Here is a 24,787-nt window from a genome sequence, read left to right on the forward strand (position 1 = left end):
GACACACTCTGGGTTTTCACTAGGAGATTTTTTTAATCATAGAGTCATAGAATTGCCCAGGTTGGAAGTGACCTTTCAGATCATTGAGTCCAACCATCACCTAACACTGACAAAAACTATCACTAAACCATATCTCTAAGCACCGTCTGCCCGTCGTTTAAATACGTCTAGGGATGGTGACTCCACCACTTCACTGAGCAGCCCGTTCCAATGCTTAATAACCCTTTTGGAGTAGAATTTTTTTCCTAATATCCAATCTAAACCTCCCCTGGTGCAACTTGAGGCCATTTCCTCTTGTCCCATCGCCTGTGACTTGGGAGAAGAGACCGACCCCCCCTGGCTACACCCTCCTTTCAGGGAGTTGTAGAGAGCGAGGTGGTCTCCCCTCAGCCTCCTTTTCTCCAGGCTGAACACCCCCAGCTCCCTCAGCTGCTCCTCACAAGACTTGTTCTCCAGACCCCTCACCAGCTCCGTTGCCCTTCTCTGGACACGCTCCAGCCCCTCAATGTCTTTCTTGTAGTGAGGGGCCCAAAACTGGACACAGCACTCATGAGGTCTTTTGTGTGCTTTAAGGACATAGCAACATGCTGTTATAGGGAGGAAAAAAATCTCAGCCTAAAGTAGAATGAGAAATGAGTGTTAGGGATTTGTTGTGTAAACAGATGGATAGAAGATGATAGCTCAACGCTTCAGACTGCAAGCCTGTTGGAGAAGCACTGTGCTTCCTCTTTTATGTAGGTGCTGGTCCTTCCTAATGTATTCATAGAATCATATAATGGTTTGGGTTGGAAGGGACCTTAAAGATCATCCAGTCCCACCCCCTGCCCTCGGCAGGGACACCTCCCACCAGACCAGGTTGCTCCAAGCCCCATCCAACCTGGCCTTGAACCCCTCCAGGGATGGGGCAGCCACAGCTTCTCTGGGCAACCTGGGCCAGGGTCTCATTACCCTCACAGCAAAGAATTTCTTCCTGAGATCTCATCTCAATCTCCCCTCTTCCAATTTAAAACCATTCCCCCTTATCCTATGGCTCCCCTCCCTGATCCAGAGTCCCTCTCCCCTTCTCTCCTGGAGCCCCTTTAGGGACTGGAAGGGGCTCTAAGGGCTTCCTGGAGCCTTCTCTTCTCCAGGCTGAACCCCCCCAACTCTCTCAGCCTGTCCTCACAGCAGAGGGGCTCCAGCCCTCCCAGCATCTTCATGGCCTCCTCTGGACTTGCTCCAACAGGTCCATGTCCTTCCTGTGCTGAGGACTCCAGAGCTGGACGCAGGACTCCAGGTGGGGTCTCACCAGAGCAGAGGGGCATAATGGAGTAGTTTAGGATTTTTGATGTAGTGGACTTAAGCTGAGAGCGGAACAAATGGTTAGTTGTTGTGTATAGATTGAGTAAAACGTAAGTGGTCTGGAGTCTGGTTATCCTTGTTTCTTTGTGGATGGATTTAAGCGCAGAATTCTGCAGCTTGTCTGGTTCTTCCAGAGCTGTTTGGCAAGATCTGGATTTTGTTCTGATTTATATAAATGTCTTTGAACAGTAACATCTGGAGAACGTGTTCCAGGCTTATTACCCAATAGTACATTTTGTTCATTTTCATCTTAAATAGCCATTTCTTTTCTTAAGATTTAAAGTTAGAAAAAAAGAAAAGTTATTTGAGAACTTGATATAATGTAATGTGTCCTTTCACACTGTGTCCGTGGGATATTGATATAAATCAGTCTGTAAGAGCTAAATAGAATTTATTAGTGTGCCTGGTGTGGAAACAACATTTTATTTATTGGGGACTTCCTAATATTTATTATGTTTCTTTTTATCTGTTGTAAACCTGTTTGAGGGAAAGATAAAGGATGTGCTTTTTAATATAGAACCTGATACTCAGTACAGAACTGAAGAAAGCTGTTATAATGCATTTTAAAGATATTTCAAGATACATTGTTGGGCAAAAAAAGTATGTGCTGCTGAACTTCATAAAAAATGGAATTTTCCGCTTCAGAAAATACTTGCAGTGAAACATTTAAAAGTAATATTTTAATAATATAGTGTCACAGAGGATAAAGTTTTATGTATTAAAGACAGGAGATGCGATCTGAGCATAACTAGCGTTCACAGTCTGTATGAACACCAGGTCTGCGAGCACAGTGCGTTTACCTTGTTTAAGATCTCAGTCTTTACACCTTAACTATTTCTTAGGTGGAATTTAGTGATTCTTCGTTTCCTTGGTTAGTCCTGCCATCAGTCTGCCCTCGCTTTCAGTTGTAGTTGCCAAGTGGGACTCATTTAGTACGTCCGCTGGTTTTTTTTTTTTTTTTTTTCTGCCTCTGAGGGTGGTGATAAGAGTGCGCTAATTATCACCACTTCAGTTGAAGAAGGTGCTGCAGACTTTATTACAGGGAGTAAAACACTCGGAGTTTTCTTGGAAGTAATTTGTCGGAAACCTAGAAGGGCCAAAAAGGTCAAGACTGACCCCAGCTCAGTCGATTGTCTCAGCAGCTTTGGAACAGAAGCACTTTGAGAAGCAGGTTAGTCTTAATTAAACTTGATTCAGAGCCATCTTCCAGTGACCAGCCTGACATAACACACTAGTCATTTATTAGAAAAGATCTCCTTTCTTTTTAATTTGTAGAAACACGAAATCCTCAAAACCTGGCAAGGAGTTTTCACACTTGTGCAGAAGCACCGAGTATAGATCAGTGTTACTGATTTTTCTCACGCACATGCTCTGCATTATCAAGGGACGGGCACGGTTACGAGGGAGATTTGTAAGATGTCTTTTTGTTACTGGAGATCACTGGTCAGTCACTACTTCTGTCCCTGACTACTTCTTTAGTAGCATTAAATCCATCCTTTTGTGTTGAGAATAGTTGCTTCACAATTTAGAGTAAATCCACGGGATTTCAGATTTTCTATAAAGTACTTCTACGCTCCTGGTACTGAGGAGTGGGGCAGAGGGTGCCTTGTATTTGACACAGTTTGGCTTATTCCTCGGTTTGTCATCAGGATATTGTACCCAGCCTCTTACAGCAGAATTCTCATTAACATGTTGTAATACTTTGCTTTGGTAACTGTTATGCAGTTTCCTGTTGGGTCCCTTGTCATGTCATAGTCTGAAAATGCACGGAACTGACCTAAGCCTCTTAAATAAACAAAGCTGATATATTGTCCCTTGGTTATACCCACATATAAGCATTTGGTAAACATGAATTTTTGCAAGGAAGCATTCTGTCATCTGATAAAGCTTCACACAAAGGTGGCTACAAAGGGCTACAAAGATGATGAGGGGACTAGAACATCTGTCTTATGAGGAAAGGCTGAGGGACTTGGGTCTTTTTAGTCTGGAGAGAGAAGGCTGAGGGGGGATCTGATCAAGGCCTATAAATAAATGGGTGTCAGGAGGATGGGGCCAGTCTTTTCTCAGTGGTGCCAAGGGACAGGACAAGAGGGAACGGGCACAAACTTGAACATAGGAAGTTCCATCTCAACATGAGGAGGAACTTCTTTCCTGTGAGGGTGGCAGAGCCCTGGAAGAGGCTGCCCAGAGAGGTGGTGGAGTCTCCTTCTCTGGAGACATTCCAAACCCACCTGGACACGTTCCTGGGTGACCCTGCTCTGGCAGGGGGTTGGACTGGATGATCTCCAGAGGTCCCTTCCAACCCCATATCATTCTGTGATTCCGTGATTCATTCTGTGATTCACACGTCTAACTTTGTACTCAGTTATGCTATTCTGCAAGCGTGCTTCTCACAGCAAATTTTTTTCTCTGGTTGGGCAAGGAATGTTATTAATCTTTGCTGGAGGAACACTTGAACGCCTTGGTGCAGTTTGGCATCGAGTTTTTTTTTTTTTTTTTTTTCTTTAGACTGGTACAACTGGGTATAGGAGCCAGAGGATCGGAAGGAATTCAATGTGGAGTGGGGCTTCCTGCATAGTCATCAGGAAAAAGAAATTCTGGTGAGCAGATCTGCCACTTTGATGTGAGCTGCTTACTGAATGTTTTTCTCGCAGCGTAGAGCTGAATCAGTGCTGTTTTATCAACATCATGAAAATCTTCCATCAGCAGGACAGGTACAGACATAAAAAGTTTGGGCAGTCAGCATGTAACCCTGCTTGGGGCTGCTAATGAGTCATAGAATAATAAGGGTTGGAAGGAAAAGACCTTAAAGGTCATCTGGTCCCAACCGATACTCAACGTAGAGGCACTTTAGGTTGTTTGTGGTCTTGTTCAGCTGAGTTTTGAATATATTCGAGGAAGGAGCTTGTACAACCTCTCTGGGCAGCTTGTTCCAGCGTTTGACTGCTGTCAGAGTGAGGTGTTTTTTCCTCTTGTATAATTAGTTTCCCCTTTTTGCGTCATTCTTTCTCCTGTCGCCGTGTCCCTGAAAAGAATCTGATCTCCCCTCTTGCTTACACTACTCTCTGGCAGCTTTTTCATCATGGAAGGATTAAATGCAAGTTTATTGACATTCAGAGCTACGCTGTTACGCCATATGCATTAACCTCCTCTGATCCCTCCTGTTCCCACTTCTTCCTTGAGAAAGAGAGGTAATTAAATAAACCAGAAATATTAAAATATATTATTCTGTAGCTTTTGGTGGGATGCCACTTTGTTAAAAATGATGGGAAATGTGAAGTTGGGGAGAGGGCCAGAAAAGCGAGTTTTCCCTATTTGCTTTAGGAAGTTAGAGCTCTTTATAAATAAGTTTTCCTGGGTCCTCCCTCATCCAGAGGGCTGTATGCCTGACAGTTGAGTGAATGCTTAATGTTATGGTCATGCTGTGAACAATTTTAAGAATTTACGAAGTTTTCCTAGAAAGCACAGATTATGAGAATTCACAGATAACTGAGGAGGTTGCTCCCAGTCCATGGTAATGTTTTCTTTGTGCTCCAGAAGTTCTTCTGACTCCCGATATTGAGAGTGAGGGTTAAACGAAAATGCAATAAACCTGCTTTTCTCCTAAGGGAATCTTGGGGAAGAGGAGGTGAAAGTGCAGTTTGGATTTATGGAGCTCTTGGAAGAAAAATGCACCATCTTGAGTAAGAGAATGACGTGTTGAGAACACGTTGAACTGAAACTGCTAGTTCAAATATTCATGTCTATTCAAATGTATGAATGCCTTGGCATTAGTAACTGGGGAAGACTTAAAAGGAAAACTTACCCCTCAGCTATTCTTAATTTCCAATTTATTGAAGTACTCTTCAGAAGGGTTGGTTATGTCAGTGGAATAAATGATAAACCCGTGAGGAATTCCTGTTCTTACCAGTTACCTGTTGGAACAGGTGTCCTTTTCTTTGGGCAATTCTGTGGTGATTAGCGCTTCAGAAGGATCTATTTTTTTATGCAAGTGATTTTAGTTCAATGCATGCCAATCTCCGTTCTGACCCTGTTCTCTGTCACAGATTACTGGTCATTCAGTATTTTGTTCCTGGGTACTTCTTTAGCAGCGTTAAATTGTATTGAGAATAGTTGCTTCACAATTTACAGTACCTTTTTTTTTTTTTCTGACTGATTCATGTATCTTATTGCCATAACGCGACTTTTTGGAATATTTAGAGAAAAAGTGGTGGTAATTTGCTGTGGAATTAGATGCTAATATACAATGTGAGGATATAGCCTTCCAGTCCCTAAAGGGGCTCCAGGAGAGATGGGGAGGGACTCTTGATCAGGGAGGGGAGCCATAGGACGAGGGGTAATGTTTTTAAACTGAAAGAGGGGAGATTGAGATGAGATCTCAGGAAGAAATTCTCTCCTGTGAGGGTAATGAGACCCTGGCCCAGGTTGCCCAGAGGAGCTGTGGCTGCCCCATCCCTGGAGGGGTTCAAGGCCAGGCTGGATGTGGCTTTGACCAGCCTGGTCTGGTGGGAGGTGTCCCTGCCCAGGGCAGGGGGGCTGGAACTGGATGGTCTTTAAGGTCCCTTCCAACCCAAACCATTCTATGATTTGTTTCTCCTACAACAGACCCAACTCATTGCACTTGACTTGAGATGTTAAATCGACTTAAACGGGGCTGAGACCTGGCTGCTCCATGGTGTAGTTGGCAGAGCTTCTCCAGGGGTATGACTGAGCCCTCAAAACCTGCTGTGAACGTCTGGGCACACACAAATGTTCTTGGCTCAGACTGTGCAACCCTTGGAGGATACAGAATTGGAGAAGAGCAGGAGAGGAGTAAAGCTCAATTCTGTAAATTGTATTATTCTGCACACAGGAGGTAAAATTCGTTGTAAGAAGTTACAAGCTATTTGCATATGAAATCCTTCTTGGTGTCATATAATTACTTTTCATCTGTTAGGTATGTGAAATGATTTATTGGGCAGTTCTGGAAAAAGTAGCTTTTAAAATGGCATGGCACGTTAGTGTGCAACGGTGCAAGACTGAGAGGTAAACTGTGACTAGGATATCAGCAGGGGAAGGGGTAGAAAAAAATAATTAAAACTAATCAGAAATTTCTAGAACTGTTTAGTGTTCACCTGGGAGGTCTAATAGAGCTGAGTGTGGCTTTACCGAACTACTTGCTGTGATGCCCTCTCACGCAGTGTTGGAGAAATGGAAAATAAGTGCCACCAATGGTAGATAGAACAGGGATTAAAAGGAATTGTGGGACCAAGAAAGTCAGATTGCTGAATAGATTGTGTGAAATTATAAGGAATAGGGTTAGTAGACTTAAGTAGATGTACATCTATGGAAACTCCTAGCTATTCTAGGGTTAGAACAGGTCTTTAAAGGCAAGACTGATTTGAAATCAGTCATTTCTGAATTTTCTACACAAAGTCCCCAGTGAGTAGCGATGAGGCTCATCTGCTGGGACTTCCTTTTCTTACTGGTCCTCTGTTTCTCCGCATGCATTGATGGTTGTTGCAGATGAGGACGGCATATATTTAGCTTGTTGGACTATTTGATTTCTAATGGATGTTTTAGATGTAAGTTAATGAGATCACGGGGACAAATAAAATGCTGCCCAGGTATATTGTTAATACTACTCAGTACCAACATCTTTTAAGATGCCTTTTTTTAACACAAGTGGTGTAGAAGTATTTTAAAAACAAACCCTCCTCTGACTAAATCACCAGCAACACTCCTTGGGGAGATTTAGATTGGATATTAGGAAAAAATTCTTTACTATGAGGGTGGTGGAACACTGGAACAGGTTGCCCAGGGAGGTGGTTGAGGCCCCTTCCCTTGAGATATTCAAGGTGAAGCTCGACGAGGCCCTGGGCAACCTGGTCTAGTTGGGGGTGTCCCTGCTAACTGCGGGGAGGTCGGACTAGATGACCTTTGGAGTTCCCTTCCAGCCTGGACCAATCTGTGAATCTATGAATCTATGAATCCTTAAACCACTCAAATTGTGCAGTGTAGGCTCTTAGAGTGATGTGAAATTACTCAGAGTTGGAGCCTTGGGTGGTGTGTTAACATCACAGGAGACCTGATATTGTTTGAATATCCCATTTTTGAAGTTAAATTAAGACAGGAACATCTTTCATTGCGGATACTGAAATCTGAAATACTTTATTCCTGATGGCTTGGAGCAAATGAAGATGAAGCAGGCCAAAACATTAATGCAGAATAATCGACTACATATGTCTGTAAACATGTTCTGTTATGTTGCTATGAAACTTTTTATTCTTGGAGGATGAGAAGATGACTGTAAGACTGCCTGAAAGCTGTTGCCCCTTAGACATGGGGTCAGTGGGAATTTGAACATTTGTGGGGTACTTAACTCTTTGTTTGGAAAAATCAGAAAGATCAATCCTTTTTTATTTAAGTAAAAATAAATCAGGGGAGGATGAAGTAATTGTTTAAAAATTACTTGTAATAAAATACTGCTTTTTCATTAGTGTGTTTAATCGCTGAATGATATGGGGTTGGAAGGGACCTCTGGAGGTCATCCAGTCCAACCCCCTGCCAGAGCAGGGTCACCCAGAGCAGGTCCCGCAGGAACGTGTTCAGGGGGGTTTGGAATGTCTCCAGAGAAGGAGACTCCACCACCTCTCTGGGCAGCCTCTTCCAGGGCTCTGCCACCCTCACAGGAAAGAAGTTCCTTCTCATGTTTAGGTGGAACTTCTTATGTTCCAGTTTGTGCCCGTTCCCTCTTGTCCTGTCCCTGGGCACCACTGAAAAAAGACTGGTCCCATCTTCCTGACACCCACCCTTTGAGTATTTATAGGTGTTGATCAGATCCCCCCTCAGTCTTCTCTTCTCCAGACTAAAAAGACCCAAGTCCCTCAGCCTTTCCTCGTCAGAGAGATGCTCCAGGCCCCTCATCATCTTTGTAGCCCTCTGCTGCACCCTCTCCAGCTGTTCCCTAATTTTGTAGAACCATAGAGCCCAGAACTTTTCACATTTACCATATTAGACACACTTCGAATGTATTTATTCCCTTGCTTAATGTGTGTCTAATCTTCTTCCTGAGGTTTTTTGGGATGGAGAGATGAGAAAAATCACCCTTTTTGCACATAGCCCTGTTTGCCATATCCTTTCCCTCCCTACTTATCAAAGGGCACCAACTTGTTGAGGTGGCTGAGACGAGGGATATTTATGAAGCTGGGCAGGTTAATTGAAATAAACACCAACACAAAGTCTGTCTTCAGAGCTGATGTTCCTGGGTTCTGGTAATGCTGAGGTGCTGCTGTCACCTGGAGTGACAATTAGCTGGTGGAGCTTGTGTGAACGTGTTCTGAGCTTTGAGGGTGACGCAGGTCATGGAGAAGATTGTCTTTGAGGGAACATTTCTTTATGGGTATGGAAATGAAATACGGAAATGAAATAAGGAAAGGCAAAGCATCTCTGGGTTATTTGTCTGCTTGAGTCGGGTTTCGGGTGAGTGAATGGTTTGCAAAGGATGGTGTGAACGGCTGTTTGTCAAAATTGACTTCATGTTTTGGGAAAAATGTGAAAAATAAAAAATGTGAAATAAAGTAACTAAAAATACATAGGCTTAATGCCTTTACATTTTCAATGTTTAATTAATTTGTATTTGTTTTAGAAATGATTTTCCATGAAGATAGGAGGTTAAACCCTTGCCATCCGATTTCTTATGTTTGGGGAAATGAATAAATTTGTTTTATCCTAATGGTATATCTTTTTGTCTTAAAAGGCTAGATTTTATGAAAGAAAAAACCAAAATCCCAGCCCTTGAAACTCTATCCAAGGCTTGTTTTCCCGTCTCATGAACATTAAAGAGCTTTAGGTTGTAAGAAGAGGTCAGTATTATTGCTGTACATGTAAAATCAGCCCCATTCCTGAGTAGTGAATCTCATTCAGTGACGGTGACCTGGCTCTTTCTTTGCTGTTTTAAGCCATGTTAAGTTTTCGTATGTCAGGATTTAATTCTTAAAGTCCAAATCGGGCACTTCGAGCTTATCATGTTATAACTGTCACGTTGTATTTCACATTTGCTTTTATTGACTCTCTTTTCATTAATGTCATTGTACTCCACTGACAGCATCGTGCTGCCTCTAATTTAATATCTCAATGGTATTTTGGCAGTTTTTTAGGATGTCTTTAATATTCTGAATCAGAGGGGCAAGCTACTGTGGTGAGTCTAATGTGCTTTTAAAGTCATTCAGCTATCACAAATTGATATTAAGCAATTAATTTTCAAGTTTTTATAAGTCGAAAGCTCATTTTACAGAATTGTTCAAATACACTTCAATTTTTGTGTGATGATATAAAATTATTCATATAACTAATGTTTAAGGCCAATTTATTGTGCTCTGAAAAATCTGTTAATAAAGAATAAGATTAGGTGAGCTTGGTATGATCTGACATCTGGGCAGTTCTGAACAACCTGTTTTGGTTTTTTTTTTTTTAATTCTGCTCAGGCATTAGTCTATTTATGTAGGCTATGTGGTTGAGTTTTAAACCAGATTTAACTGCATTTCAGTAAATCAGTATGTGCTAAAATAGAACAGAAATTCACACAAAGAGAAGGCAGCCAATTAAATATTTTGTTTTCAATATGATAGTGCTAAGTTTTAAAATTAAATTTAATCTGAATTTCCTTTTTTTTTTTTTTTTTCCTCCAGTCTCTTCTATAGTTTATTTTTCCAGTGGTTTTTTTTGCTGGTCACATCCTATATCAAATTATCGTGTAAGCAAATTAAGTGAAATATATTGGTCTGCCGATAGACCTCTAAGAAGTAGGAAAGTGTAATGTATCTTGGTGATGTTAATGCATTTTTAGTTCATTAAGATATGAGGTGTTTTAGATTAAAAATTTAAATGCATCAGTGAAAGAGGAGGGAAATAAGACCTGTAATTCACGGCGCTTTGATTAAATAAAAAGGAGGGAGGGAGAAGTTTGCCAGCTGTTAATAGATGGGTACAGATGGGTACGGGCGCAGGAGCGAGACCAGTTTCCACAGGACACGCTCTCTCAGTTCAAAAATAGTCTTGCCTTCTCATTATGAAAGAACTTCATCATTGCATGGCATCATTTTCCTTCTCCATCCTAAGGATTAGTTTACTGATTTATTTACTCTGGAGAAATGTGACTAAATAGCCCCGACAGCCAAAGTTTCATATTCTGCGTGGGAGAAGCACGGTACTGGTGTGGCTGAAACCTTCCCCTTCTGTCAGCTCTTCAGGGAAGAGGCGATTTCTGCATGAAGCTTTTGGAACTGAGTTTTGGTAACTGATATCTGTCAGAAGGGAGTACAGCTTAATTACGAGGACAATTAAAAACAAGTTACGTCTTCTGGAAATACCTTCCCCGCTTCTGGGTTTCCCAGAGCGTTCTGTCTTTCTGTTGCTTGGAATGAGAAAATCTTTCAGGGCTGGGGCTGGTTTTATGTTTGTGCCAGACATACTGGTGGTAAAGAAATAGAGATATGCAGGCTAGTAGCCTATATATATGTATATGTATTAAAATACTACACATATATATAGTAAAATGAATATCCTGCAAGAATAAATGGCAGCACTGCGACGTTACTGCCATTCTCCCTTCCTGTGCCGTTTCTAGTCTGAACGAATTTTGAGCACAGTAGTTGTAGAAATGATTATTTTTCTTCCAGAAGATATGAAGCAAAGTACAGACGACCCACACCTGGAAATTCCTGAGATCAGCTTGCTCAGATACCTTGGAAATAAGAGCTGGCAGGTTTTTCTGCTTGTAAAGTGTTCTCTGATCAGCGAGGTACTTTGCTGGGGTTCAGAGTTATCAGGGTAATACTGGGTGTGTTTGACATTCGGACAACAAACCCCCACTTTCTTTCAAAGCTATACAATAATTTTGTTAATCTGGAATTCTGTTTTAATTACTGAGCTGGCTGTGGTGACAATGCTGTGCTGGGTGATCTGTGGAGATGAAAGACGTGTATTTAAAAGACTTGTAAAACACGTCTCCCTTTAGTGCATTGTAAATACAGCTGTGGGTAATGGTTCTGCTCTTAAACCTTTCTAAAACCTTATTAACTTTCCTTTCTCTAGTTCATTAACTTGCAGGTACTGAAATTAGGAGTCTTCATAGTAATGACTTTCCCAACTATGAATTTATTAGTTTAGTCTTTCTTTTATTAGTTAGTTATTTGGTGGTTATTTAGTTTTGTTTAACTTATTTCCTAGCCGCTGATGTGCACTGTGCTCACTTTTTTTCCCATCCAGTTTGAAGTCTTGGTGTATTCATGCTTGATGTGCTCCTACACAAACCTACTGTCTGTTTCCCGGAGCTCCAAAAGGAAAATTTAATAGCACAATTAATTTCTCCTGTTGATCTGCTGAGGGAGTGCAGTACTACTAGCAAATATTTTAAATATGTCTTATAGAGGATATTGTAACGGTGTTTCGTCCTTCTTGTTTTTAACTCCATGAACTGAACAATCTTATCTTCACCCGTCTGTCGGAGTAATGCAGGTTGGAACCTCAAATTACTGTGGTGCAGAAATGGGCTAAAATGACATTTTTGCACTCCTACAAGGAAGGTGCAACACCCAGAATATCTTGATTTCCAGTCTTGTGTCTTCAAGAGCAGGAACAGCTTTGGTTTTTTTTTCCTCTTGCCTTGGAGACAACCCAAATTCTTTAGCAAGCACAGCCTTACCTTAGGAAAGAAGGCTGTTTACAGGCAGTGGGGGGGAAAAGACAGTATATTTTCATACAGATGTTCTCGTAGATCCATCTCCCCTTGAGTATGGATAATTTTTAATGCTTGTAACGGATGTTTATTGTTCCTACACCTAAAAAATCCCATCTAAATAGCCATATGCTTATCTGCAGGTGATTTGTTTATAACTTGAGTCTTTCCCTTTGAGCTGGTGTGTTAAAGGAATTTTTTTTGTTGTTACTTGGGTTTTTTTTGTTTGTTTGTTTTTTTTATAGGTAAAGATAGAGTTTTCAACACCCCCTTATGTGAACAAGGAATTGTTGGCTTTGGTATTGGTGTTGCTGTTGCAGGTGCTACAGCCATCGCAGAAATTCAATTTGCAGATTACATTTTTCCAGCATTTGATCAGGTCAGTACTAATAAGTTTGAGAGAAGTAAAAAGAAATCTTGTGACTGTTTAAATTACACTACTATTAACCTTAATACTTGGTTTGAGTATGTAATTTTTGCAAATATATCCACAGCTGTATTACTAATATTTATGCATGCTTTAAGTAAACAGGAAAGTACCAAGGCCAGTTTGAAGGCACATTAAATAATGGAAATTAAAGATGTGGTTTGAAGCAAATATCTCTTTGTTTGTTTTTATTTTTTTGGTTTTGTGGCTACTTTGGCTTCAGCAGCCTTAAATTCCTCAGCTGTGTATTCCCGACACCGTCTCTCCCTTCTCTGTGCTGCTGCAGCTGGCCGTGTAGGACAGACTACAGATTGGAACTGGGCTGATTGATGGTATGGGAATGGGGAAACAACTGGATTATGTGGCTGCTCCTGAGGTCTGGGCATCTAATTTGAGCACCCTAAATTATTGCCTCAATTGCCGTGGAAAATGTTTGCCTTTCCACTGACTTAAAGGATTCCTTTGCTTCTAATTTGGTCCTCTCAATCCCATGTGTGGTGCAGATGATGTAGTTACACCTTGTGTATGGTAGAGGCTTCATGGCACGTAACTAAAGGTGTTGGACTGAATTTTGGTTTTTGTATATAAATCTTCCTAGATTGTTAACGAAGCAGCAAAATATCGTTACCGCTCTGGAGACCTGTTTAATTGTGGAAACCTCACCATCAGAGCCCCCTGGGGCTGTGTGGGACACGGTGCACTATATCACTCTCAAAGTCCAGAAGCTTTCTTTGCTCACTGTCCAGGAATAAAGGTACAGTAACTCTCTTACTTTTTTGGTTGGTTTGTGTGTTTTTTAACAAACCTGACTAATAAGGAGTCTGGGTGCAGGCAGGGGAGGAAGAATGGAAGTGAAAGACCTCAGCAAGAAATCTGAATATGTTAATTAAAAACTCTTTTAGAAGTTTCCAAGTTATAAAAGTTAAACAGTGTTAGGAGTTGGATAATTTATAGCCATTATTAAAGCAATCTTTAATAGATATAGCACTTTGTATTTATGTGCTTTTTGGAGGCATTCAGAAGCTGCCTGCACGTGGTCCTGGGCAACCAGCTCTAGGTGGCCCCGCTTGAGCAGGAGGTTGGTTCAGATGACCTCTGGAGGTCCCTGCCTCCTCAACTGTGCTGTGATTCTCTGAATGATAACTTTAGGGAAGTTTTCTGTTGGAGATGGTGGCATCCCTTGAAGCTAAGATTCCTAGCATTTAGATGGATAACTTTCCTGGAGAAGAGGGAGGGGCGGGATGTAGTTATCTCAGGTTAATAAAGCCCCGCTTGTCAGCTCTCCACTGTTTTCTGAGTAAATTTTTTGTCTATGGACTTGTACTTCTGGTTTAACTGGCATCCAGTCCATTGAGAAATGACGCATAGATAAATTAATGTGGAGGACTTAAACAAAACCAGTATTTGTTGCTGAAAACACATGTTCATTGTTTATCTGGTGTTTAAACTGTTGTCTATATGCAATTTTGGTGTTCTAAAACTTCAGATATTACCCATTTGCAGGGAGATCATAGCCATTTCTCCTACTTGTTTCTCTTTGCTTAAATAAAAAATCTTGAATTATTCACATTTTCTCTCATGAGAGTTGAGAAACAGAATGCATTTTTGTCTTTGGGTGTTCTTTACGGTCTTTGAGGTGTTCCTATTCTGAACTTGAAAATATTTCCTAATACAGACAAAAGCAATCTGCAAAGTCTTTTGCCAGGTAATTGAGCTTGTTTAAAATGGTTTCTTGAGCTTATGTAAAAACTAGGATAGTTTATTACCATATGGAAGCACAAGACAACATATGATTAAGATACTGATGCCAGATCTAGCTAATCTGTGCTGATCTTGTTGGTCAATCTCAAATCTTTATATGGAACCAAGAGCTGAGATTTAATGGTCCACTGACTAAAACTCTTTCTCATTCATAGCAACCTAGCGCTACTGTGCTTAGTCTTCTGAATAAGTTAATAAGTCAGGATTGTGTTTTATCACTCCAGATGCTTCAATTTCTTTTCTCTCCTCTCTGATCTTTCCTCCTTTTGGTTTTTCACATTCATTCATTTTTCCTTGGATAAGGTGCTAAAATAGATTGCTACCACTAACAGCTCTCACCTCAGTTAAGGGTAAAGAGCACGTTAAATTTTGTGGAACTGATGGAACAATATACTAGTTTTTGATGCACGGAGAAGTATTCTAGACTCTCTTTTGAATTTTGTATCTTTGTGAAAACAATGTTGTTCTTTTAATATTTTTTGCATTGATGCAGTTAATAATGTTTAAGGCTTTATCTTCAAGGATGAAGGTCTTTTTTTGAATGAACCCAAACCCAGCCTTTAACATATGAATCCAGAAATGAAAATGAGCTCCTGGTTCAGATGCATTTGCAAAATCCGATATCTATGCATATTTTCTCCAAACTATGGGAGGAAAGGCCCTGTATTACAAGCTGGGAAGGGTAGGATTGATCTCTGGGGAGAATGGCTTTCGAAACTGCCCTCTCATTAAACTCCGTGGCAGGTTCATGACTTAAGATTTTTATTTTGTGTTTTTCTTAAGTGAGAGGTGAGGTTTGGATTTCCCCAAACAGAAGGGAATTTGCAGGGCTTGGGCTGTGCAGGAGAAGAACTGTAGTCATTAGTGCTTAAGACAAGGGTTGTTGGGGTGACGAGGACGTTGCTGGATGGTTGTATCTTTTGTCTGCTGTTGTGATGATGTACGTCGTAACGGATCAGACTGTTTTCCAAAATGCCTGTACTTGCTCTATTCCATTGTAAGACTGCTACAGAATATTTGCTGTCACTAGAAGCTTTCTTTTCACTTCCAGCCTCAATTTGTTCCCGACTGACTTGTATATTTAACTTATCTGTCCTTCATCTTCACTTTCATATGCAAAGAGAACAACTGTTTTCCCATTAGACTTTGTTGTCTTAGACTAAACAAATCAAACTATCACAGAGATGTTAGCAATTTTCTGAAGCTCTTTTTGGCACCTGTTCCATTTATTTTCTTTCAAAACAGTTGCTATAGTCATGAAGTATTCCAGCTGAGTGTCTAGCACTGATTTTTGCAATAGCACTAACACTGCCTTGGTTGTATTATTATGCTTTTTTAGGGCTGTACTGCATAGTGTCCTAGTCGTCCTTGGAGCAGATAATAAATTCAGATCTGAATTTATATTTATTCTAAATATACGTTTATAAATATACATTTATTTTACATTTATAACAAAAAGGTAGTTCTTAAATGCGTGACTTTTCAATATGTATCGTTCAGTTTGCTTTTGTCAATCATGTCCTCAACATGAACTAGGTCTTTTTGGTATCATTCTCTCTAGTGATAGTGACTCTCAGCTTTTGAATAGGTTTCATTACCATGTCCTGACTTAACATTGTAAATGAATAAGGTAAATACAGTCCTAAAAATGATCCCTAAAGAGCTGCACTAGTAAAATCCATCAGTTGGGTAATTTCCTATGTGTCTGTTGCCAAATGCTTTGGTGAAATATTAATAGAGTACTTCTCCCTTGTTTAGAAAAATCAGTTATCAAGTTAATTTGATGTGATAGCAGATCTAGGCTGTGTTTTGATTCTTTTCTATTACTTTTATATAATTCAATGTTCTTATTCTCAAAAAAATATTTTGAAGCCTTGGAAACTCCTGGAAGTGGCAAGTTAAGTCTGTAATGACATGGATTTTTTATTATTTTATTTTTTTTCAAACAAGTGCTACAACTAATGTTTTCAGTCGGAAGGTGCCACTTCTAACTTCAGAGCTATAAAAATGTTTGCCAGTAGACTTCACACAGCATGTGCCAGCTCTTTGAGATCTCTGGGATGTAAATTAGCTGGTCCTTCTCATTTGAGGCAATTGAGCTCTCAGGTTCTATTTTCATTTAAACTGTAATAATGTGGTAATTTTCTGCTCGTAATCAACAGTCTCTCAGATCATTCACAGTTAGCTTTTCTCTTGGCAAATCAATTATACTTTTTCCTTCCAAGTATTCAGATTACATCTGGAGGCTTTGCCTAGTTTTCCTTTGCTTGATAATAGTTACAGGTATTTTTTTGGTATTTGTTCATCTCCAAAACAAATTTCAGGCCTCCACCATAAGCAAAGGAAGTAAACTTTAAATAACTATTTCCTTTTTTAGTCTTCAAAACTTACTGGACTAAGTCTGAACACCTTCTAGGCCTGCTCTGGCAAATCTGAGGATCACTGATTTTTTGTGTCATACGTCTACATTAATTTTACTAAACTAACATTTAATTATTTTTACTTATTATTTTTATTTATTTAATAATTTGTTTCACCTAACTGACTTTCTTCTGTTCCTTCTACCTCAAAATGTTATTAAGATGTTAGTTCTACCTTATTGGAAGGGAGTCCATTAGTATTTAATTTATGGGATAGAGGGGAAGTACTAAAGCCTTGTTAATGAACAAAATAAAATCCATTTGGAATATGTTAGTAATGTAGCCTGATGTTAATTCCCTTTGTAAGAACTGCTCAATCTATACGTAGTTCTATTTAAAGGAAACAATTGCGTGGTTTTTCATATTAATTGAGGAAGCTTGTAGCAGAATTGCAGTTTAAATAAACTGTTTAAAAAATATTTTTACAGGTTGTTATTCCAAGAAGTCCTCTTCAGGCCAAAGGACTGCTGCTGTCGTGCATAGAGGATAAAAATCCATGCATATTCTTTGAACCTAAAATACTTTACAGAGCTGCAGGTAAAGATTTGTATGCTTTATTTTCCAATAAAGCAACAGGGTTTTTTTTATCACGTATATTTTGATAGTCACAGCTAATTGATTCTGTAGCAGAAGTCTTGACTTGGACTTGTTTTCTCTGTAGCTGTGTTTGGGGGTTATGCTTGTAGAGGAATTGTGAAAACTGAGTAAAACCTCTAAGTTAGGCTGCAAAGATAGATGAGCATTTACAGTTTGATTCATACGTAGTTAAGTCTGGAAGTGGAATGCTTTGTACAGTCTTGGGTTTAAAAAAAAAAAGTAGAACTAAGAAGCATCATCCTTTATCAAATTGCAATATAAATAGATATTAAAATAAGTTTCCAGATGAGTTTTTATTTTTCTGAGAGAACTGAACATCAGTATTTTCACAAAGTTAAAACTTTGTTGAAGTGCCTATTTCTAAAAATCCTGAAAATCTATCCCCTTAGATTTGAGTCTTTTCTGGAAGGAAGTGTGATTGCCATCACTTACCTTCAGTGTTTCTATGTCATTTAGCTTTATATACCAACTATGCTTCAATCTGTCGATCCAATTTATACGTTGACTTTGTGTGTGGACTCAAGTTGAAGTACAAAATATTTGTATTTTCCTTTGGACCTTTTAACAGCACTTTTCCATCAGAGCATCCATTTTGTTGGTAAACTTACCCTTTTCCTAGCGAAGACAATCAAAGAATAACAGGGGAAAGATTTAGAAAGTAGAACATCAGAGCTACAAAGAAATAGCAGAATAACTCAGGAACAAAATTCATTTTCTTTGTTTCCGTGATGATGGTGAAGGCATTGAATAATGAAATTATATTGTCACTACCATAACGTGGTTTTTTGTTCTAGCTTCATGTGAATAGAGGTGTTTGTTGCAGAGAACTTCATGACTGATGTTCCAGTGGGTGTGTAGGGACTTCATTGAAAAATTAAGGTGTCAAAGACGATAATGGGAAGTAGTGTTTTCTCTCTGTAAAATTAATGTAGGCATCTGAGCTTCATCATTTTCCTCTAATGGAATTTTCTTTCTCCCTATGAGGCCTCTAAATAGCTATCCATGATGTTTTGTTCAGAGTTGTTAATATCTTTGAAATTTCAGCTGAAAATAGACTGTAGATGGGATAGTCTTTACAACACAGGGTATCTGTCCTTGCTCGTGTGGATTGAAGCTACTAGTGCTTTATTTAAAACAAAGTAAAACAAACCAAAACAAAAAAAAAAAAGACAAAAACCCCAACCAACTACTCACCAGCCCAGCAGAAAACTCTGCCCTCCGCTTCTGCCCCCAAGTTGCTGAAATCATCTAATGGATGGTAGGAATGGATGACAGCTAGATATCTAGCTTAGGATGTATAACCTTGTGATTTTGCATGTGATGCGTATCTCCAAGGAGCTATATAGGTCCACAGATTGCTTTCATGGATTTTTTAATTTATTTTTTATTTTCTTATTGATAAGGCAGGTTTTTTAAGATTTAAGCATAGATTTTTTTTTTTTTCATAACAATAAAGACATTGCACAAAAATAATAAAAAAAAATCTTTGTAAGGGTTTTGAAACATAATTCTGGTTTCCAAGGTAAATCAGGGCTGAAGCACAAAATATTTCAGTGTGACTGTCCCATGGATATTGTGATTGCTTGCTATTTTTTTGGAATAATGAATTCAGCTGGATGTCTTCCCAAATGAACACAGATTTTCTTATTCAGATATGTTGTATGCTTATTCAGACATGAATAAGCCTAAAATTAGGCCTTAAATCTTTACCTTAGTCATCTGTAGGAGAAAGACGGATATCAAAGTAGCATTGCCTGAAGTTCACCACATTCACACTGGGATGAACTGAGGAGGAAAGGCAGCTTCCAAAGTGACGAACAGCTTTGCAAGAACATTTTGAAAACATTTTCGAGTACGTTCAAAAAATAACTCATGCTTTAGATAACCAAGAGCCCTGGTAACACCAAAAGGAGGGAGTGGACTTCAAGCTAAGATCTTAAGCTTTGCCTGGGTGTCTGTTAATAGTAAGTTCTCAAAATTACACAAGAGAACTACCTATTTTGCTTGAAGGAAATACAGTTGATAAGCTTCATATTCTGCCTTAGCTCTGATGTGAAACCGATTTGAAATAGTCCTTATATACAGATATATAAACTCTGGAGTGGAGGACCTTGGCCAGTCCAGCAGCCCTGCAGGGCTCCTGCAGGAGACAGAACAGCCTTTTACTTGCCTCCCTCCAGTCCCTCCCAGTAGCTGGTTTTTGGGACACGCTGGTCCCATCCCAGCATCTGGTGGCCAAGACCCCTGCTTCCTCCTGTAGCTCACACCACAGGCCCAGGGCATCTGCAGCCTCATTTGTCTCCTGTTACTGGCCCAGTGGCTTGTCTTCTCATGCTGGGCTCTCACCAGTACCTGGCACTTAGTCCTTGCAGCACAGGATGGGATTTCAAAAGAAGCTGGGACTGACCACCATGATGAGGCACAGGGCTCAGTCCAACAAACACGCTGACTGGCCCTGTTTTATGTGTAACCGGCCCATTCTCTACCCCTTTCTGTTTTCCACTTTGTTCCTTCCCAACCCCCTTCACTTTCAGATGCCCTGGACCCTCAGGTCTGCGTGTTTATCGTTTGCAAAGTCCTGGTTTACCCCATAATTTCTTGATAGCCCTTCATTCAGTATTCCTGACCAGGTTTGTTTCTTGTCTTTGACTCTGTTATTTGTCTTCAGGTTTGTGTCTCTGTACATTTTTATAGCTTCTCCTTTTTCTTTATTTGACATTTGACAAGGTCCTCCATCAGATGATCTTACTCAGAGGAACACTCCCACATTCACAGACTCGCAGAATAATATGGGGTTGGAAGGGACCTCTGGAGATCACCTAGTCCAACCCCCTGCCAAAGCAGGTCCACCTAGAGCAGGTCCCACAGGAACATGTCCAGGTGGGTTTGGAATGTCTCCAGAGAAGGAGACTCCACCACCTCTCTGGGCAGCCTCTTCCAGGGCTCTGCCACCTCACAGGAGAGAAGTTCCTCCTCATGTTTAGATGGAACTTCCCATGTTCAAGTTTGTGCGCATTCCCTCTTGTCCTGTCCCTGGGCACCACTGAGAAAAGACTGGCCCCATCCTCCTGACACCCACCCTTTAAGTATTTATAGGCAATAAGTGGGACTGAGCAGGTTTGGTTCTTGTTCCTGCCTCCCTCATTGGTTGTCGGTTGGGTTTGTGTCCCTGCACCATCACGGAATCACAGAATGATATGGGGTTGGAAGGGACGTCTGGACATCTAGTCCAATCCCCCACCTTCTTCCTTACGGCTTCTCCCTCTTCCTATTATCCCCTTTTGCATGGAAAAGATCCTTGTCCAGACACCCATAAGGGAGCAGATGCTATCTCCTTCCACGATACCTTATGGCTGTCATCAGAAGTTTTGTGCATGTTAATTTGCCTTGTATAAAATTAGAAAGGAACAGAGAAATGTAAGCCTTTCTCTTAAAGTAAAAGTAAAAAAGTAAAAGTCCCGAGTTAAATATACAAGTGCGCATGTATAGAGAGAATTCTGTTGCTGGTTAACTTATGAGATTATAATATTATTGAAAGTGCCGTGGTGATGTCCCCCTAAATGTCAGAGATACTCAGAAAATATCTGAATTAAAAAGGAAAAGGAGGCTTTGATTTATAAAAAAGGAGCTAACAGCCTGTGCAGTGTCAAGAGCACATAATGATTATGAATCAAAGGAGAAGATGAGTCACCTTGACATTATCAGGTTTAGACATCTTGTGGAGAACCTACTCTGATGTTTTTTGACCTTTTCAGTTTCATTTAATTGTACTATATATGACATTGGTGGTGTAGAAATAAATACGACTTGCATCAGTGGTTGTTATAGAGACAAGCCAGGTAAAATGAGAAAACACGTGTTTTCTTTCTGCTCCTCAGACTGCTCTTTTTGAAAAAGCAACAGATGGTGCAGCCTCTTAAATTAACTTGTGATGGCCCTTTTACTCTGACAGTTACAAGTTTTTGTTAATTGCTTTATTTGAAATCTGTATGTGAAATCTGTGATTTAAAATGTTTTATTTGGATCTTCAGTAATAGATGAATGGGCTGCTTTGTGTATAAACATTGTGGTCCCGGTTTGCTTATTTCTTATGGAAGAATATGAATGGAATAATCTCATACGATGCTTCTCATCGTTGTTAGTGGAGGCAGGAGCTTTTTGCAAAGACGTTTGAATAAAATCCTGCCAAATCTGGACTGCACTATAAATTTTTAACAAGCTGAATTTTGCATTTAAAAGTGTCAGGAATTCTAGTTGGGCTCCATCCAGTGGACACGTTGTTGCAGAATGGTTTAGCTATAATAAGGAATTAGTTAATTTGAGTAATTGCATGTTATATTTAATTTCCTGAAGTGGATAAAACCATGACATGGAGAAGAAGGTATTTTTGTTTCACGTACACCTTCCTCTGGTCCATCCCACTGTCCCTCCAAACCTTTCTCACTCGCGTCCATTCCTTTGGTTTCCACTACAAGGTCTGGTGGCATCTTAATAAGGTCCTTGTCCTCCAGGTTTCGTGTAGGTGACAATCCCATGCAAAAGACAGCTATGCGATGCCAATTAGTGTAGTTGTGTGTTTCATTAGCTTTCAGGATCTCTGTTTTCTTTTGCCTGAGGGTTTGACAGTGTGCAAAGTCCATAGAAGCCCGGTCTGCTTTACTGCGAACCAGTAACGTGCAGTGAGTAAGGGCTGGATGGGCCTTTCCCCTATTTTTTTTCCCGGCCCTATATTCCTCTTAACCCCTTGTTATTCAAAGAAATTTTTACAGGAAGATATTTTAATAAATTAAAAATAATAGTTTGCAAAGAGATCTGATTTTGCGCTATGTTTAAAAGCATTTTGTGTTTAAAATTACTTTTTTTTTTTTCCTTCATTGGCTGGACACGTGTTCTTGAATTATGCTGAAAAAAAGAAGTTCCTGTTCTGCTTTTAGGAAGAATGATTTAGTTAATACGTGTCTCCTTTATGCCCGGTATTTGAAGTGAGGTATCTCTAACATAAGCGTAGGCAAAAGCTTTTTTACTGTGAGGGTGATGAAACGCAGGAACAGGTTGCCCAGGGAGGTGGTGGAGTCTCTGAGGGTGGGAATACTCCAAACCCCACTGGACGTGGCTTTGGACGATCAGCTCCGGGTCACCTTGGGCTTGGACTAGGTGATCTCCAAAGGTCACTTCCTACCTCATCCATTCAGCGATTCTGTGAAATTTTTAGTATTTATGTATCATTACTGGCAAAAATCATCTGCTCTAATTAAAAAAAAAAAATAAAAAAAAAATTCACTACCTGATTTTATTGAAAAGTTACTGTCGTGGTTTCGGCCGAATTTACCAAAACCAGACCGACAGATGGCCCTTCCCCTCCCCTCTTCTCCCCCCCCCCAAAAGAGGAGAGAGGAGAAAGAGATAAGGAGATTCAGAAGTTTTGAATGAACTAAACTACTTTAATGAAGGATTAATATTAAAATAAAAATAAAGATGAAAATAATGAAATAGATACAATATACACAAAACCGTATCAAGCTCCCAGGATGACAGTCACGTCACCGGCAGGCACTGGGGAAGTCCCAGACTGGACTCAGCGACGGATGGGAACTGGATTCCAGCTCTGGAGTCAGGAACACACGGATCGGGATCAAAGGCAGATGAACAGACAGAGTCCTCTCTGGACGTCGGCCATCGCAGGAAGGGGCTGACCCTTTGATCCCTCAGCTTTTATACTGAGCATGGGGCAGATGGGATGGAATACCCCAGTTGGTCAGGTTTGGGTCACCTCTCCTGTCCCCTCCTCCCCACCGATGTGACCCCTCTACGTTTTTTCCGTTTCCGACCCTCTAAGGGGGCAAATAACGAAATTGGCTGCCCTTGGTTGTTACGGCAATAAGGATAAGCAAGGGCCTCCCTGCACACCGTTCCTTGGCACGGAGCACAAACATTGGGCTGATCATTCTGAGAACGAGCAGTTTTCTCCACAATATGCCGTTAATTTCAGAGAGTTAGAGGAGGCCTAGCTCGGATGTAAAGTTACAGAACAGAAAATTGGTTCGGTTTTACTTCAAACCGGGACAGTTACGTTTGTAACTTGTAAGCCAGGAAAAAACCTGGCTCGTTCTGCTTGTATTTGTCCTCTCCTACCAGTGGAGGAGAAACGCCAAACACTTAATTTCTCCTGCTGGTATCACTCGGTAGGATTCTTCACCATAACTTCAAGAAGCAATTTTGTTCGGCAGGAACTCAGTACCTATTTTATGAACTATGAAATATGTTAACAAAAGTGGTAGAGTGCCTTTTTTATAAATTGGTTTTGTTAATTTAGAAAGAGTTGAGTAAGATTTATTTCTTTTCCCACCTTATCACTGAAATTTATTTTCAGAAGTATTATTTGACTTGGCTGCTGCATAGACAAATGCACCTTTAGATCAAAAGAATATTTCTTTTAAAATATGGTACATGAATTTCTTTTGTCGCGGTTTTAATCATTAAACCAGTCAATGTATTGAATCACTGGAGCATTGGTTGAAAGCACAACCGACCTAACGTGTTTCCATCTGTAAATAGTAAATGGGTCTTAAACTGAGTGAGACCACCTCAAATATTTTAGAGAAGGCAAGTTGTTTAACGTTTATCTGCTTTCTCTAATTGTGATGTATTTTTGGTGAATAGGTAATTGTTTTTTTTTTCAGAGCAAAAATATTTAGAGTAGTTTAAAACTGCTATAATCACTTTTTCTTGGTGGCAGTTTCTGTGTGGCTTCTGAAAACTTTTCCTCTCTATTTAGACATAAAACAGTGGAGCATCATTTTTGGGAAGGAGGTAGGAGGAGGGGTGCTGGCACAGCTTTTCCCTTTTGTCTGAGTATTAAAGTAGAATTTCAAAGCTCTCTTGATGCTTATTAGAATTAACTGCAGCGTTTACTTGAGATTATTTTTATTGATTATAGCAGTGTCTATCTCCAAATCTGATGCTGATATTTTGACTGGGACGACGCCAGGATTTACTACTATCATTGTTGTGTATATGTGTATCTCATTGCTGTGGTGTTTAACATAAATTAAACACTACGCTGAATGTGTTTTTAACAGCATAATAAAAATATTTTTAATTACAGCAAAATCTTTGAAATAAGGGCTAATATTATATAGGATTTTTCTATTGTTTTAGATGGCATTAACATTGAAGAAAATTTTTAGTGTATGTTTTTATAGGGTAATATTGAATAGTAAAGGAATCTAATGCTTATTTTTTCCCTTTGTTTTGATTTATTCAGTGGAACAAGTGCCTGTGGAGCCCTATACCATTCCGCTGTCTCAAGCTGAGGTGCTGCAGACGGGCAGTGACGTGACACTGGTCGCTTGGGGCACTCAGGTCAGTATTTGTCATCCAGCAAAGCTTAGGCTGAGGGCTAGAATGGAATGGAATAAGGAATAGAATGGAATGGAATTTCACTGAATTTCACTGAATTTTTAGAGTTGGAAGGGACCATAGAGATCATCTATTCCAACTCCCCTGCTGAAGCAGGATGCCTAG

General features: G+C 40.0%; 1 protein-coding gene across 1 annotated transcript in view; it reads left to right on the forward strand.

The window, feature by feature from the left end:
• BCKDHB (branched chain keto acid dehydrogenase E1 subunit beta) overlaps positions 1-24,787 on the forward strand; it is a 114,657-nt gene that overhangs the window by 12,783 nt on the left and 77,087 nt on the right. The window contains exons 4-7 of the mRNA XM_074150313.1: positions 12,304-12,437; positions 13,084-13,239; positions 17,095-17,203; positions 24,528-24,625. Coding sequence (XP_074006414.1) covers positions 12,304-12,437; positions 13,084-13,239; positions 17,095-17,203; positions 24,528-24,625 — 497 coding nt within the window. The remainder of the gene's footprint in view (positions 1-12,303; positions 12,438-13,083; positions 13,240-17,094; positions 17,204-24,527; positions 24,626-24,787) is intronic.

The sequence above is a fragment of the Numenius arquata genome, chromosome 7 (genome assembly GCF_964106895.1).
Source record: "Numenius arquata chromosome 7, bNumArq3.hap1.1, whole genome shotgun sequence".
NCBI lineage: Eukaryota > Metazoa > Chordata > Aves > Charadriiformes > Scolopacidae > Numenius > Numenius arquata.